Source organism: Daucus carota, chromosome 6, assembly GCF_001625215.2.
Source record: "Daucus carota subsp. sativus chromosome 6, DH1 v3.0, whole genome shotgun sequence".
NCBI lineage: Eukaryota > Viridiplantae > Streptophyta > Magnoliopsida > Apiales > Apiaceae > Daucus > Daucus carota.
Window position 1 is genome coordinate 30,423,430 of NC_030386.2, and position 16,752 is coordinate 30,440,181.

Here is a 16,752-nt window from a genome sequence, read left to right on the forward strand (position 1 = left end):
TATTTGTTCAATGATTTTAAAAAAAAATGCAAAATATATCTAGTTCAAATATTTAAATTATTTATATCCTGCGAACAAGATACTTATTTGGATCCTAAGAATAATATAGGATATAACGAGTTAAATAATACAATAACCAAGTTTATAATAAGATATATACTACTTATCACTCGGTACAAAAATACTAGCGATTTAGTATATATCAGATTATTAATTTAAATTTATAATAATCTAAACCTTCTCATTATATTTGATATGTGATGTGACAAATAATCCATCTTATAAATTCGATGTCCTCCCAATTTAATTATAAGCACACGTTATCGATCATCCCTTAAGGGCCTGTCGCCCTCGCATTCAATACGACAAACAATTGTTAATTAATTATCAGTTGCTTATTATACATTTTTTTCTCGTCTCAATTTTCCGTTGGACCAAGTGCATAGGAGAAAGTTATGTCGATTTTATAGTAGAAAATGATGTCTAGCATTTTCTGAATCAACCAAATAAATCAATCGTTGTTACTTGCACATCGTCTATGGGGACTTTGAATGGATGATGTCAACAAGACGAGAGATATATAAATTTGTCCATATATATAAAGTCGGCCATTTATCTCACCGTCAACAACACAAGGCATTTTTCTTAATAGACCACTAAATTAAATAAAAGTTGAGTTCTGATATTTTCTGGACATGGATCATCTCCCTTGCTTTATAAAAGCTTATTTAATTTGTGAATACGTATTTTAACTTCTCTATATTTATATATTTTTTCTATTGATTGTACAAGGGCATCTTCAATAAAATTGAGTAAAACGATTCAAACAAGAAAAAATACTGATCATTTAAGTTTTCGTAATTTTGTAAGTTTTTGTGATTTGATGGGAGAATATATATTAATTGACAACATCTTAAAAATAAAGTCTATCTTTTTTAAATTTATTATAAGTAATACATGACATTTTAATATAATAATAAAAATAATAAGTGATATTAAATTTCTTTCGTGTATTTAGAGGTTCGACAAAGAATAATATCGCATAAAGTTGAATTTATATTACATAATATTCATAATTTCTAAACATATATTAATTATTGTTTGCTAATGATAACATTCCTAAATCATACTCTCTCCGTCCCGTTCATTTATATACAGTTTTTTTTTTGACGTTTCATAATTGTATACATTCTAAAAGTGGTAAATTTTTATAATATAAAACAACATTATACCAACTACTTTCTTCCACCATCTCCCTTCGATAATAATATAAACATTATTACGCTCACACCTTTCTTCATTATCTCAAATCTATTATTAAATATAAATGAATCCCACCACTATAGCTACTTTTCATCTAATTTTACTATTTTTTACACTTCTTCTTAGACCATGTTTGGGTATTAGTGGTTAGCTATCAGCGGATTGAATCAGATGCTTTGACTAGCTGATTGAATTAGATGTTTTGACTAGCGGATTGGATTAGCTGTTTTTCGTAAAACTGTTTGGTAAATAGCTAATTGATTAGCTTTTTCTGACTTAAACCAAAACCTCTAATCCAAAAAACTCCTCACGGTAACTTTTTCAAAATTAGCATTTTGGACCCAAACTTCTATTTCAATCCGCTAACTATCAAACATTAAAATTAGCGGATTCTAATGGTCAAACCTCTGATTTTTGCTCAAATCTCTAATTTCCAAATAGAGCCTTAGTCTCCGTGTCCCAACCAAATGTATAAAATTGGTTGGGACGGAGGGATTATAAATTTGTTTGACAGAGACTTTACTCGGTAACTAAAATTGATATTTTTAGTTTAGTATTAGAACAAAAATATTATTTCAAAATTTATTAAAAAAAACAAAGATCATTTCAAATTTACTTAATATGCGTGAAAACATCGGGCACCTTGTATAATCATTTGTGAAGAATTTGGATTGTTTTTTTTAAACAATTGCGAAGAATTTAGATAAACTTTAGTACTACTAAAGACCAGGAATGAGATCACAACATACATGTCCATCTTCTTCTCACTGGTTTGTACTATTATCACGAAACAAATTAAATGAACATAATATATGTTTCAATCAAGATATAATTCCAATTGACCAATGATTTACAGCAAATTTCAGAATTTAATGTATATATATTTAAATTTATATTTGCTCCCTATGTCAACTTTGTATGAAACACGTGTTAGACCTAAAACCAGCGAAATACAGATATATCTTAATACTTCAATTAATTTTTTTATTATTATTCGATATGCTGCGAGAATCAATAACATAAATATCCCAAGATTATACATGAAATTAAATACGCGTTAATCTAAACTACTTTTCTCCATAATTTCCTGGTTGCAGCCTTTGCAGGCCAAGGGTTATCTACATCCCCATTTTGCCCTTCTCACTTTGAATCTAGCGCCTTGAGTCCACACTAGAATCCAGTCCGGTTCATTCGTAAATAAAACAAACATTAGGGGTATTTAGCAGGGGCAAGACTCACCAGATTGACTTAAATGCCAGAGGACCAATACATTGCACATTTAAAATCCCAATGCACCGGCTTGTCTGAAACGGAGGACATTTTCGTCTTTTCCCAAGTCCTCTTCGTCTCTGCTTTATATTCCCCCTTGTTGTCTCTCTTTATTGAAAAAATCAGACACCAAAATCTTTCATAAAACTCCACAGATTTTATCCCGAATAAACCCATTTATACAAATAAATATATTTAATATTATCTCTCTAAGCCCTTTTGAAAAGCTTCAAAGCAGAGAGAAAGAGTCGTTGAAGTTCAACAATGGCTGTTCTAGCATAAGCTTCTTTCAGGTATGTGTTGCATATATATATGTATGTATATGTATGTATGATGGCTAAAAATGTGTTTGAGCTCAAGGCTTAGAGTTCTGTTTGGTTTTGTAGGTTTTTATTATAAGGTGTTGAGTTAATAGAGATTGAGCTTCTGTATAAGGTAAAGTCCGTCCAAACAAGGACTTATTTTTATCGTACATATTTTCATCTCTTTTGTTATGATAATTCTTCAGAGAGAGAGAGAGAGAGAGAGACAAAAACGAGGAAGAGAGAAGAGAGGTAGCTATCGGAGTTAGATTGTACTGTAGTGTTTTGTTTTTCTCGAGATTCACGCTGTGGAGCCTCTATGTATTTCTGTATGTATATGTATTTTTCTAACGTTAAATTGTTTGTACTCTAGTTGTCTTGGAGCGTTATGTGATGTTTTAATAATGGTCTGATTTAGGGTTAAATATGGTGCTTAGGGTTCGGGTAAAGTCGGGTCGGTGGGAACTTCCCAACGGGTCGTTGCTCACGTGATCTGCAGGCTTGTCTGTTTTAAAGTACTGTGTTGTTTCTCTTTAAAACAATGATTTATAGCCGTTGGATTGAACTAGACTTGTTTGGCTCCTATTTCTATGTACACAGCTGCCCAGGTTTCTTTGTCCAGTCAGCTAATTCAATAAGTATAATTTTTACTGTTCTTCCTGAGTTAAAAACAGTGATAGAGATGAAAGTGAGATCAAATTACCCTGACTTTAACTTTACAAATGTGATTCTATGAAAGTTATGTGAATGACATTTTTTGTTTAAATATATATATATTTTTTTATCATTGTTGGCTTCCTTTAGTTCACTATCATCTTTCGACTAAAAGAGAAATTTGAGTTGGAGGGCATTATCACCTGCTCCAGCTTACGGTTTAGCTGATGTGGTTAACATGTGTATGTAGTAGGCCCTGCCGATATATCGGAGCAGTTGGTTGTTATTTTAATGCTCTTTAGGGGGGATGGGGGCAGTTATTGTTTGATTTATTACTCAATGGAGCCTTATGACCTCTTCAGTTATAATTGATTGTCTGCTTGATACAGATATTATGTGCTCATTTTTCCACTAAAATTCTATATATTTCCCGCACTTCTTGCCGTTTTATGTTTTTATATATTTGCTGTGACCCTTGCATCGTGCATTTTTTAGTTAATGTAATTTTTGTGGATTTATGATACAAACAGACGATTAGCTGCCAGAGTTATACCTTCTGTCGGTATATCAAGTAAACTGGCTATGACTTTTGTAGTGCATTTTAGGCGTATCAAAATGCACTTGCATATATTCGTTTTGTGTTAACTTTTTTCGAATTTAAGTCGTAAGTTCCAAATTTAATTATGAGTTGCACAAACATGCAAAAAGTATGTGCAACAATTTTTCTAGTACGTGGTGAAGAGCTACGATTATTTTAACACCAGAGAAGCATTGCACCTGTAGATTGGAGCTCCCTGTGTAAAATAAAAATGACCCACGTTTAATATTAAACAGATATGTGAATTGTGATAGTACTAAAGTATGGTAACATTTAGTTGGCCTTTTCCTATTCATAAAATACTCACATGGTTGGATTACTTTACACAAGTTGTTCATTCCTCACCTGACATTCTCCCATTTGGTTTGCATTACTTGTGCGTGTGCACCTAGTAACTGCAGCAAAGGCCTGACAGAGTGCCCACCAACCTTTATAAAAATGAAGTATGAACTTTGGACCAATCTATGAACTTAGTTATTCTATCAAATATTCTGTCTCTTAATTCTCATTGTTCATTCTCTCTATTCTTCCTTTAGCCTAATAGTTTAATGAAGTTATGAACTTTTTGATGAAAGCATGCATCCATAGCAAAAAGTAAAGGAAATACCATATGTCCTCGATCTAAGAGCTAAAGTATGGTGCTTTTCTCTTTTTCTTGAAACAATGTCATGATTTACTACTCCATTATCGCGATCTTGAAATTATTCTGCTTGTCTTTTGACTATGTGCTTTATTACATGTAGCTATAGGAAGTTCTTGATCTATGTTCTTGTTTCATTATACATAGTCATTGCTATCATCATTAACTCCTGGTATTTTTCCACAGATGGATCCGGTTAATGTTGCAACAGTGACCCCCAAAAAGACTCGGCTAGCACGTGCTTTTACCAAGGTCTTGCACATTCGAGCTTTGACGGGGATTACCCCTGCTGGAGATCAGCATACTAAGGAACATGTTCAAAAGCATAAGATATTTGATCAAGTCAATCATAATACTGTAAAGACTGATCGCTGTGATTCCTTTGATGAAGATGAGAAGCTTCAGAGAGCAGAAGTTATTGAAGCTTTCCTTGCCAAACTATTTTCTAGTATTTCCTCTATTAAAGCATCTTATGCTGAAATGCAGTTTGCTCAGTCTCCCTATGACAGTGAAAGTATTCAATCTGCTGATGAGATGGTAGTCTCAGAGTTGAAAATTTTATCTGAGTTAAAACAGTGCTACTTCAAAAAACAGATTGATGATTCATCTCCCAGAACTACGCAACTTATGGCAGAAATTAAGGAGCAGAAGAGTCTTACTAGAACCTTACAAATTATGGCAAAGAATTTAGATTCTGAGCATAAGCTAAAACAATCTGAACTAACCTTTGTGAAAGAGAAGTTTGAAGAGGCCAAAAGTGAGAACAAGTTACTCGAGAAGAGATTGAATATGTGTGGGCCATTGTCGCCCCTTGACAATCTTCACTTTTCAGTCCTAAACCCCAACCATTTTGTATTAGTCCTTCGGCAGACTGTTAAAGCTATCAGGAGTTTTGTAAGGTTGATGATCAGTGAGATGGAATCTGCTGGCTGGGATCTGGATGCAGCTGCTAAGTCGATTGAACCAGGTGTTGTGTACTCGAGGGACATGCACAAATGTTTTGCATTTGAATCATTTGTTTGCCAAGAGCTCTTTGATGGTTTTAATTACCCTTACTTCTCTCTTTCACATGAATCCATGTCTGAGAAGAATAGGCAACAAAGGCAATTCTTTGATAGATTCATTGCGATGAAGTCCCATAAGATGAAGGAGTATCTGGCCTGGAAGCCCAAATCCACATTTGCAAAATTTTGCCGTACCAAGTACTTGAGACTTGTTCATCCCAAAATGGAAGCATCTCTATTTGGTAACTTAAGTCAAAGAAATTTGTTGACATCTGGTGATTTCCCAGAAACAGATTTCTTTTCTCTGTTTTCAGAGATGGCGAAGAAGGTGTGGCTACTACATTGCCTAGCCTTTTCTTTCAAGCCAGAAGCCTCTATCTTTCAAGTTAACAAAAAATGTAGATTCACTGATGTTTACATGGAATGTCTAAATCAAGAAGCTTTCTTGTCCCCTTCTGGTACAGTGGATACTGATCCTCGAGTGGCTTTTACGGTGATTCCTGGGTTCAAGATCGGTAAAACTATAATACAGTCTCAGGTATATCTAAACTGATCTTCCACCGAGATTAATCATTAGTTTAGCTATTGGATCATTGTGTCAATCTTGGTCCACTTCATAGGCAACTTTTAATTGAATTTTGGCAAAAAAGTCGGAATCTTGGCTCTCCTGGTTTTGATGGTTTGTGGGGGCATTTACCTTTATTTTTACTTGATGGTGCTGTACTATTTCCCCAGTCTTGTTAATACTCGATCAGAATATGGTAGAGCCCAGGTGTTATGTTGTATATTATGGCGGTTATATATAATTAGCAAGTGCTTCTTAAATTATGTCATACTATCCATTGTTCTTGTAACATTTGTGACAGATCAGGGGCAAGTGCACTACTGCACTTCGTTGAAATTTGGCAATTGCTAAATCTCTATAACCATTCAAATTTTTGGATATTTTGAAAATTAAGAAACACAATGGTCGCAGTTTTGTTAGGATGCCATCGTATTATCGACTTTTATCCAGTAACACAGTTTCAATGTTGTCACTGTATTCATGCTTTATACATGTGAATATGTGATCCTAAGTTTGGGTGAAATTTAAAATTATGTCTGACAAAAAAAAATTGACTTGTAAAATAGCTTATAATTTATATTATAAATAGTTTGTGAGTTGTGACTTATTAAGAAAATAATGATGAATATAGATTTGATTTCATTTGAATGATTAACTTTTGACATAAAAATCACACAAATAAAATAAATTATTCAAAGAAGTATCTTCTATTAATTTATGAGTTTAAATAAGTTTTGATTTATTTTAATGTAAACTCGTTTTTGGTTTATTTGTCTCCTCATATTTGGATATATTCATCAAAATTTAATGAAAATGTGTTCTTGATTATTTTTATTTTTTTTGAAACAAATGTGTTAGTGATTACAAGAGTAATACAGATATTTTGTTACATTGATTTATTTACTTATTATTATTTTTTAATAATTTAGGCTTATATACCTTACATATCTTACGGGTATCCACAACATCAGAGAATAAATCCGTTATAAAATAAATTGTTATATTGTTTCATCAATTATACATTGTACTATAAACCCGTCATAAAATAAATTGTTACGCTGTTTCATCAATTATATAATGTACTTTTGTTACGCTAATTATATAATGTACTTTTGTTACGCTGTTTCATCAATTATATAATGTACTTTAGCAATATAAGCAGTAAGCGAGAGATGCTTTAGAGTGTGAGATGTGATTTAATTTATTTCATTATGTACTTGTTCAATTTCATTTATTTATATAGTCAACATATGACCATCTTCCGATCAATTGCTCAATTGTTTTTCTTTACATAAACACAAAAAATAATAAGAGATTACATGCCAAATGAAAAAATTTGGTTTGCTTCTGCATACTTTTATATTATGATATTATCTATAGTTAAACGAAAAATCGAATTATGCCTCCACTAGTAACTTGATTTGTGTATATCTTCTCTGCTGAGATGCTCGCACCCCTTCCGGAAAAGCATTTTTACATATACATCAGTAATAACTTGATTTGTATATCATTTTCGCTATAAAAAAAAAACTCACTTCCAAGATGTGGCATATCCACAAACAATGATGTCAGTTATACTCTGAATAGATCATAACACAGTTCCAGAAAGGGGGGAAAGCAAAAGGATTAGTATCATATACGGAGAATTGAACAAACTTTGGAGAAAACATGAGGAGCAAAAAAGTGACCTTGAATTTATAAAACATCCCACTGTAATGAAATCACAGCTCGAACATGCAGTTGTTTGAATCTGAACACGAGGCTTGGAAATGGAAGTAGAGGGTTGTGGAGTTACGTCCAAGGGAAGACCTCTCTCCTTTAGGCCATTTGCTATCAAAGTTCCGCAACTGGACATGCAACATACACACCTGGATAGGTTCAAACTTCAAAGGGTGATCATGAATTAAAAAACAGGGTCAGTTATGACTGGATAGTAGAAGAAGGCATAGGAGTATGTCAGAGAACTGACAGACCACCCCAGCCAGGACTCCATCTGGAGACGTTACTCTACTGCTTGAATGACCAACTGATCTGGTTATGTACTCGCATTTCATCCACCAGAGCTGGTCACCTGCCTCCTTGTAAATCAAAGATACAGAGTTATGAGCCCATAGAAAAGATCTTGTTCAAGTAAGGTCATAAGCTGGATACAATATATCCTTTCAATATGGAACTAGTCACCAGGCTGTGTTTGCCGCTATTTAAATATAATTTTAAATTTAGAGAAAGACAAGGTAAGGTCCAGGACCAAACTAAGCATGCAACAGGACCTAGTGATTTCATTATCTTGATAATATGAAGTAATACAACACTCAAATCCTAAAATTCCTTTTTATCATGCTTCTTAGAAACTGTTCAGACTGCTATACTGACTAGACAGCGTTTGCGTCAACTAACTTCTTGGAAGCATAGATATTTTCGGAAGCATCTATATAATTTGAACTGTAGATATAACATTAATAGCTGAAAATGATAAAATCCCAACTTCAGCTAGGAACTATACCCAGAATATTATGTGCATCATTAAGGTCAAATGAACATACTTTGTATTGGGACTGCTATACTGACTAGACAGCATCTGCATTAACTAACTTCTTGAAAGCATAAATATATTCTGAAGCATCTCAATAGCTTGCTATTGGGGTCTTCACGCGCCTCAGTGTTGAACTACTGCTTGACAAAACAAAGAGATAATCAGCAAATATCATTGTTTTATCATGAGTAGGGACCTAAAGGGTTAACGAACCAATATTATTTGCAAAACGGTAGGGTCTTGAAGGGGGATGAATGAACCAAATATTGCAGTTAATCATAATGCTCAAGCTGGTCTTGTAATGAACCAAAAGGTTCCCATGGTGATGTAAGTTTTTCCTGTCCACTGGACATGTATTCATCACCCTTCGCAACTTAGAAATTAACAAGTTTATCACTGTTATATACCAAGAAACTCTGCTCAACCAAAAAGTACCATCTTCAACAAATTTGCAGGGAGACAAAGCCGAAGTAAGAAGAATTTTCACCAATAGGGTCGTACAGCCTACCTAGAATCATACTAGCTTCTATGGGGTGAATGGGAGATCATGAATGCTAATGGTTAGGTTAGTGGCCTCCATTGCACTTACGAGGAGTGCTCACCTGAGGGAGGAGCCTACATCATAGAATTCTGTGATAGAGGATTGCGTTCGCGCAGCTCCTGCAATTGTAGTACAAGTTGAGTCCTTAAACAACTAGGTAACAGTTAAATTACATACAAGATGTTGACTACTTAATATTAACTATATCTACTTATATAACACTTAACAGTTGAACTACAAAAAGAAAGTTTTTCAATATTGACTCTAGAGTATACACACAACACGGATGGCAGCAGCAAGGAACAGGTACTGTCAACGAATTTGTTTTGCACAACAAGGAGCTGTTAAGGAATTCGTTTTGCATTTTAATTAATTTATTCGACTTTCCTCTCTTTCAAAATTTCAGACTCGTCAGGGTGTTTGAGTAATAGTTTGTATCATCTAGAAGTCTGATACCCGTTTTCCTCCAACTAGTTTTAGAACATTTATTATCTTGCTCAAGCTGTCTTGCAAGCAGTGAATGTAGAACATGATATTCTTGAAGTGTCTTGTACCACCTCGAGATATATTTGGCAGAGGTAAGAGCTGAGCTTTAAAGAGAGAATCACACATAGAAAACAGTCATACCTTTCTCGGCCTTTTGGCTAAGATCAAGTGTAGTATCTGTTCTTATCAGTTTAATATCTGATATGTGGGCCATAGGTCCACACGATATTAAATTAATTTTTTAAGGGGGAAGTCCCACCACAATAGCTTGCTATTGGGGTCTTCGCGTGTTGCCCAAGTGTTGCACTACTGCTCGGGCCTGGCACACCCCACCAAATCAAGTATTCAAATTCAAATATATTTTGCTAAATTAGATTACTGTGAACCAGCCCCCCATAATGGTTGAATCTTGATGGTTTTGGTTTACCAAATTTGCATAAGAGGAGAGTTTGATGGTACATTGGAAAGTGCAGAAGTTTCTGTGCCTGTATTGGGTGGAATACTAAAAGAGAAAAATTGGCGCAGACATCATGCTTGTTCCTAGGGGGAGGGTCCTAAAAGGGAAAGATGAATGAACCGAACTTGGCATTTAATCGGGTTCTAGATGAGTCTTAAGAGTGCCTAGGTTCTTGAGGCAAGATAAATTTTTGCACTCAAGCAGAGTTATTCTTAGGAGTGCCTTGGTTCTTGAGGCAGGATAAATTTTTGCACTCAAGCAGAGTTATTCTTAGGAGTGCCTAGGTTCTTGAGGCAGGATAAATTTTTGCACTCCACAAGCAGAACTCTGACAGGGCATGTTGCAGCAATTGGTTCATCACCTTTATGCAGCTTAAGAAGGTGACAAGTTTGTCACTGTTTTTGCTCCACTGAAACTAATATCTCTATTAAGACTAATATCTCTATTAAGAGATTCGCAGGGAAAAGAAAACCAAAGTGAAGAATGCTTGATAACAGGCCTGCTCAGAAAATAGGACCAAAAAGACCCATAATGAAAAGTATAATCATACTCGCTCCTCTCACAACTATATTAAGGGGCACAAGCTTCAGTATCGTTTCATTAAGCCATGAAGTGAGCACAAAGCGAACTATTCTTTCGCCTTTTACTAAAGAATACAGTGGAATCGTCCCCTATAGTTCAGTTCAAATATTTTTGTCCAATATGCAGCCTATGTTTACATGATGTTGCATTTTCAAAATATAAGTCCACAGATTTACATTGTTTAGTGGACTTTCAAATTCGAAACATTCTCGACAAACGAACTACAGTTTTGTAATAACAGGACTTGGTGTTGAGATGACATCAGTACATAGATAGATAGGATTATTTTAAACGAACTACAGTTTTGTAATAACAGGACTTGGTGTTGAGATGACATCAGTACATAGATAGATAGAATTTTATTTTATTTTTTTTGGTCAGGATAGACAGGATTATTTGAACAAAAGATTTCCTTCAAATCACCCATAATTGGTGATTCCGAAAGTTGGACTCGAGACTGTGTAGAAGTATGGACTTCTCGAATTCTGTAATGGTCCCCCAGGAAAACTTTCCTGAGATATTGAATAAATGTCCCACATAGGCTAATGTTAGTTACCCTAATATATTCATATAACACAGTCCAAACTCATGTATCTGTCCCTTCGGGGACATCCGATAAAATTGGAACGATACAGAGAAGATTAGCATGGCCCCTGCGCAAGGATGACACGCACAAATCGAGAAATGGTCCAAATTTTTTTGCTCAAATTAGCAATAAATTTGTTCCAGGACTAAGGTGGTTGTTGCGGGGTGTCTAGCTAAGCCTTGATTCTTTTTTATCAAATGAACTTGGAGAAACTGATTGATATAATGATACGTAATCAAGATGATAAAAAATTGAAGTTGCATGAATACAAGTTACCTTCTCATGCTTCACTTGACCAAGAAACCAGCATTTCAGAGTAATGCCATTACATGCTTCCTGGAACCAGCCAATACGCACTCCTTCGCTTCTTTTATTTCTCTTCTTCCCAACTTTCAGAAGGTGGAAGGCTAAAAATGGATAGTCAGTTCCATGAGAATAAAATCATGAGGATGGCTAATACGGTCATCATGAAAGAAACTTTAATTAGTTGCTCAAGACCAATATAGTAGGAAGCAATACACACATGATCGCTAAAAAAAATCATCTTAAAAAATTGAAATAATTAAATAATTGCAAAGCTATAAAAATTGAAAATTTGAACATTAGACTAGTAACTGAAGTATTATATAATATGACATATTTATTTATTTTTCAAATATATACCCGTACACTTTCTCACGTAGAAAACCACAAAATTCAAAATCAAAATAAATTCGGATGAACCAAATCTTAAGTAAACAAAATCTTAAGCATCAAGGCTAAGGTTTTGACATTTACAGAAGACACCAAGTCATCAAAAAAGAACACATGGATTAGTAAGGGTGCTCGAGAACTGCATGATAAGAGGCATTACTGCATTACGATATATTATGCACATAATCACTAAGACTCTCAAGCTTAACAATTTATTCATATATATCTTAGAACTTTGAAAGAAACTTTTCAACCACATTAGGAGCAATAGATGCAAACAGTGCGAACAAAAATTTGCTAAAGTACAGGACCTGTATTATTAAGAAGATAAGCCCCTGTTGCCGATCATAAGCCAAAGGATTAAATAGACACATACACATGCATTCTTATGCAAGCACAAACCGAGATCCAATTTCTTTTAGACAAATCAAATTGCCTTCTATGACCCAAGCTTGGTAGACTATATGGGGGTTGTATATTACAAGAGACCTGAAAAGAGAAGGGTGGGTGCATATGGCTGCTGCATATTAACGGCAATTCAAAGGAGACTTAAAAAGTACAGGGTGAGTTCACATGGCTGCAGTATATGTATATTACAGGGGACTAGAAAACAATGTCGGTCTATGACTATTGACTGCGGCATATGACAGGAAACAAACAAAAAAAGAAGATATAGGAGTCTGTCAGGCAACTGCAAGATCACCCCAGCCAGGGACTCGGGCAACTGCAGGACCACCCCAGCCAGGGTGGGTGCATATGGCTGCTGCATATTACTGGCGATTCTGGGTGCATATTGGCTGCTGCATATTACCGACGATTCAACAGAGACTTAAAAAGTACAGGGTTAGTCCACATGGTTGCAGTATATACAAGATGTCAAATTCTGCAAATAATATCCTGGTAAAACATTATTGACCTGATGTAGGTAAATGCAGTGTGGATTTTGAGTAATATACAGCCCTGATCAACTCAAAAGCCAGGACCAAATTAACGGTTTTAATAATAGTAAGAAGTCGACAATCTCAGCTACTTATATGATAAATTCATATAAATAATTAAGTTATGTGTCACAAGAAAAAGGACGTCACTATAAAAGAAAGAGCATAAAAGAAAGCAAAGTTTCCACCACATTGTCCAGGGAATGGAGCCAGTATTTGTTTAGAACCCCAGGGAGATGGTCACACTTTCAGCTGGGTCTGGTAGCGCAGGCCTGTAACCCAAGTGGGAGCCATAAGATGGTTGGAGGTTGGATTGGGCCAGAAGGTTGGGCTAGCATGGGGTTATACACTGGCCTGCCCATTCCAAGTAGGGAGCAGGGTCATGGGCTTTGGGCGAAAGCCAGGAGTTCATTTCCCCTAAAGAGGAGGGCATTGCGCTAGGCTGGCTTCACAGAGCAGCGAACACTTCCCTCTCCTGTCGGTGGAAGGATAACAAGTCGGTTCTTCACTAGTCCATCAAACACCGGATGGGTCATTCAACCATACAACCATCTTTTTAAATCTGGTTTAAATAGCCAAGTCACGAGCTTTTTCTGATTCACACCCATCAAACGTGTGGGAAAATGATTAAATGTTTATACACAGGACACTACAAAACATCCCTCCCCTTGCTCCCCTTCCCCCTTTCAATATACTAAGATACGTTCCTGCCTTCCATAAGATAGTATTTACATATAATCACGAAACCAAAAAGGAGTAAAGTTGGTCTATCTGATAACTGCAAACAAATTAAACTATCTTCAATTAGCCTTTTTAATTTTACCCAAAGGAAAGCAATATACAGTTGACAAAGTCTGCTTCCAGGAGACTAAAAAAGAGGACAAAAATAAGGAAAACAGATTAGGGGACAGACACTAAGAAATTTAAACAAAAATGCAAATCATTTACTGACTAAAAGAGGCCAGCAATAAGGGAAAGTACAAGGTTGACAGACCCACTCTCGGTACACTAGATGAGTGATGCATCTTACTGGAGACTTGGAAAGAAAAGGTGGGTCCATATGGCTGCTGCATATTACAGGAGACCAAAAAAAATACGTTCGTTCAGACTGCAGCATATTACAGGAGACTTAAACAATAGGGTTAGTTTACCATAGACTTAAAAAGAAGAGGGTGGGCTTAGATAGCTGCAGTATATTTGCCGATAAAAAGAGGAGAGTGATGAGAGGGAGTAAATGGTTGACAAACCCAAGCTCGGTAGACTATATCAGGGTTGTATAATACCAGAAACCTGAAATGAAAAGTGTGGGTGCATATGGCTTCTGCATATAACAGGAGACCAAAAAAACAGGGTCAATCCGGCAGCTGCATATTACAGGCGATTCAACGGAGACTTAAAGAGTACAGGGTGAGTCCACATGGCTGCTGAATATTGCAGGGGCATGGAAAAACAAGGTCGGTCCATGACTGCGGCATATGACAGGAGACAAGAAAAAAGTTATAGGAGTCTGTCAGACAACGACCACCCCAGCCAGGGACTCCAGCTGAGAACGATCCTCTACTACTTGAATGGTCAACTGACCAAACTGGCTGTTAATCACGCTCTGGTCATGCAGTCATGTTTCATCAACCAGACTTGGTCACCTGCCTCCACCACATTGTCCAGGGAATGGAGCCTGTGTTTGTTTACAGCCCCAGGGAGATGGTCACACTTTCAGCTGGGTCTGGTAGCACAGGCCTGTAACCCAAGTGGGAGCCATAAGATGGTTGGAGGTTGGATTGGGCCAGAAGGTTGGGCTAGCATGGGGTTATACACTGACCTGCCCATTCCAAGTAGGGAGCAGGGTCATGGGCTTTGGACGAAAGCCAGGAGTTCATTTCCCCTAAAGAGGAGGGCATTGCGCTAGGCTGGCTTCACAGAGCAGCGAACACTTCCCTCTCCTGTCGGTGGAAGGATAACAAGTCGGTTCTTCACTAGTCCATCAAACACCGGATGGGTCATTCGACCATACAACCATCTTTTTTAATCTGGTTTAAATAGCCAAAGTCAAAAGCTTCTTCTCATTCACACCCTCATCACACACCTAATGAGTCATTCAACCATACAACCATCTTTCAAGATCGTTTTCTTATCTACACACAATGGGACATAATGCTTAGTAAAAACCCTGATCGGCCATTCAACCACACAACCATCTTTCAATTTATGCCTAAGGAACATACTGCTTACTAAAAACCAATCAAAACATGCTCATAAAATCTGTCAAGTCTAGATTGCGAATTTCTTTTAGGACAGAGAGTTGGTAGTATTATAAAAGGTAAATAAAGAATCGTTATCAAAGTCTCTGCACAAACAAGTAACACAAACCCCATATCGGTAATTTAGTAAACCATTATTTGTGCGCAACATGTGTCGGGCTACAATCTGTGCTAATAATGAAGTGTTGAACAAAAATCACAAATTTAAAATAAGGGATGTACAATGAAATAGTTGTGAATTGAAAATCTACCAAGTGTTATTTAAGATACAGATACATGTAGGCCCATGACAAGCAATTAAAAAAATGTCCACGAAGCAGGCAACTCAATGAAACATGTACACATACACACTATAAGGATATAAATCAACAGTTCATCTTACACAAACAAATCTACTTCTTAATGAGTTAATTAGGCCACAATCCACATAGATCTCGTAGATATTCTACTAAAATATGGATCCCGATGTTAAAAGGGATTAGGCCATACTAAAAAGTTAACCCTAACTTACCATTTGATATTTATACACATCAAACTACAAAATCTCTCTCTCTCTGTCCCCCTCTCTCTCTCTCTCTCAAACAAAAATCCGCATGCATATGTAAACACACAATAAAAGAATAAACACATTAAGAAGAGTGGCGTTTTACCAACCGGCCGGAGTAAGATCGGAGACTCGCTGATGGGAATTTTCATCTCCTAGAAACACGCGCAAAAAGAAGGGGAGGAGATGACGCAAAGAAGACTCTTGCTAAACCTCCGGATAATATATATGGCATGTTTTTCTGCTGGATAAAAGAACCCGGCATACTTCCAAGTTTTTTGAGAGCACTGTCGAGTGAAACAAGTTAAATTAAATATAGTAAAGTTTGAGCACGGTTGGATAAAGAGTTTATCCTCTGTCGTCCTCGAGAGTTTCGTAGAACAGATACTTATTTGTAAGGTTATAAGTCATTTTTGTCAAAAAATATATATATATATAGTAAAAAAAAATTTGTGAAGGAAATTAAATTTGAGTCACAAGTTCGGAAGAATAATATAGACTTATTTTCTCACATGTTAAGAATATATTTAAAAATATAAGTTCATATTTAAAAAGATAAAATCTCTTTAGTAAGAATATATTGATATTATATAAAAATAATAATTCAACTTTTTTGCTTATTTTTCTCTTTCTCTTTATTTTCTAGCAAAACACGAGAGAATTTTATAAGATTTGTTTCCTTCAATTTTTTTAGTCCTTTTTTATAACTAATCATAAAGTAGTCTTATTAAATGGTTAGTCATTATTCAGTTTCGATTCGCTCCGAAACAAAAGTATATTACACGATTGTACATAGTCATGTACGTTATTGGACAAAAGTATACCACACGCTTGTACAT

General features: G+C 35.6%; 1 protein-coding gene, 1 long non-coding RNA gene and 3 other non-coding genes across 10 annotated transcripts; 4 read left to right on the forward strand and 1 right to left on the reverse strand.

Moving 5' to 3' along the window:
- The first annotated feature begins 2,396 nt into the window (after positions 1–2,396).
- LOC108224366 (protein GRAVITROPIC IN THE LIGHT 1) lies at positions 2,397–6,563 on the forward strand. Of its 3 annotated transcripts, XM_017398947.2 has the most exons (3): positions 2,398–2,825; positions 2,919–2,967; positions 4,913–6,563. In XM_017398947.2, the coding sequence occupies exon 3, from the start codon at positions 4,913–4,915 to the stop codon at positions 6,281–6,283; it is 1,371 nt and encodes a 456-aa protein (XP_017254436.1). In that variant the 5' UTR covers positions 2,398–2,825; positions 2,919–2,967; the 3' UTR covers positions 6,284–6,563. The 3 variants fall into 3 exon arrangements, with proteins under 3 accessions (XP_017254437.1, XP_017254436.1, XP_063935891.1); XM_017398948.2 differs by lacking the exon at positions 2,919–2,967 and having other exon boundaries at positions 2,397–2,825; XM_064079821.1 differs by lacking the exons at positions 2,398–2,825; positions 2,919–2,967 and adding an exon at positions 2,996–4,719.
- Positions 6,564–7,622: 1,059 nt separating this feature from the next.
- On the reverse strand, positions 7,623–16,414 carry LOC108227262 (uncharacterized). 4 transcript variants are annotated; one of them, XR_001807848.2, is made up of 4 exons: positions 16,024–16,229; positions 11,757–11,887; positions 8,839–9,488; positions 7,623–8,373 (listed from the first exon to the last, which is right to left on the reverse strand). It is a non-coding gene; the product is annotated as an uncharacterized LOC108227262 (long non-coding RNA). The 4 variants fall into 4 exon arrangements; XR_010284350.1 differs by having other exon boundaries at positions 16,020–16,229; XR_010284349.1 differs by having other exon boundaries at positions 7,753–8,373; positions 11,757–15,243; positions 16,024–16,038.
- LOC135147401 (U2 spliceosomal RNA) lies at positions 9,993–10,188 on the forward strand. Its single transcript, XR_010284979.1, has one exon. It is a non-coding gene; the product is annotated as a U2 spliceosomal RNA (small nuclear RNA).
- LOC135147414 (U5 spliceosomal RNA) lies at positions 10,915–11,029 on the forward strand. The gene has a single exon (XR_010284991.1). It is a non-coding gene; the product is annotated as a U5 spliceosomal RNA (small nuclear RNA).
- Positions 11,491–11,593, forward strand: LOC135147417 (U6 spliceosomal RNA). The gene has a single exon (XR_010284994.1). It is a non-coding gene; the product is annotated as a U6 spliceosomal RNA (small nuclear RNA).
- Positions 16,415–16,752: the final 338 nt, after the last annotated feature.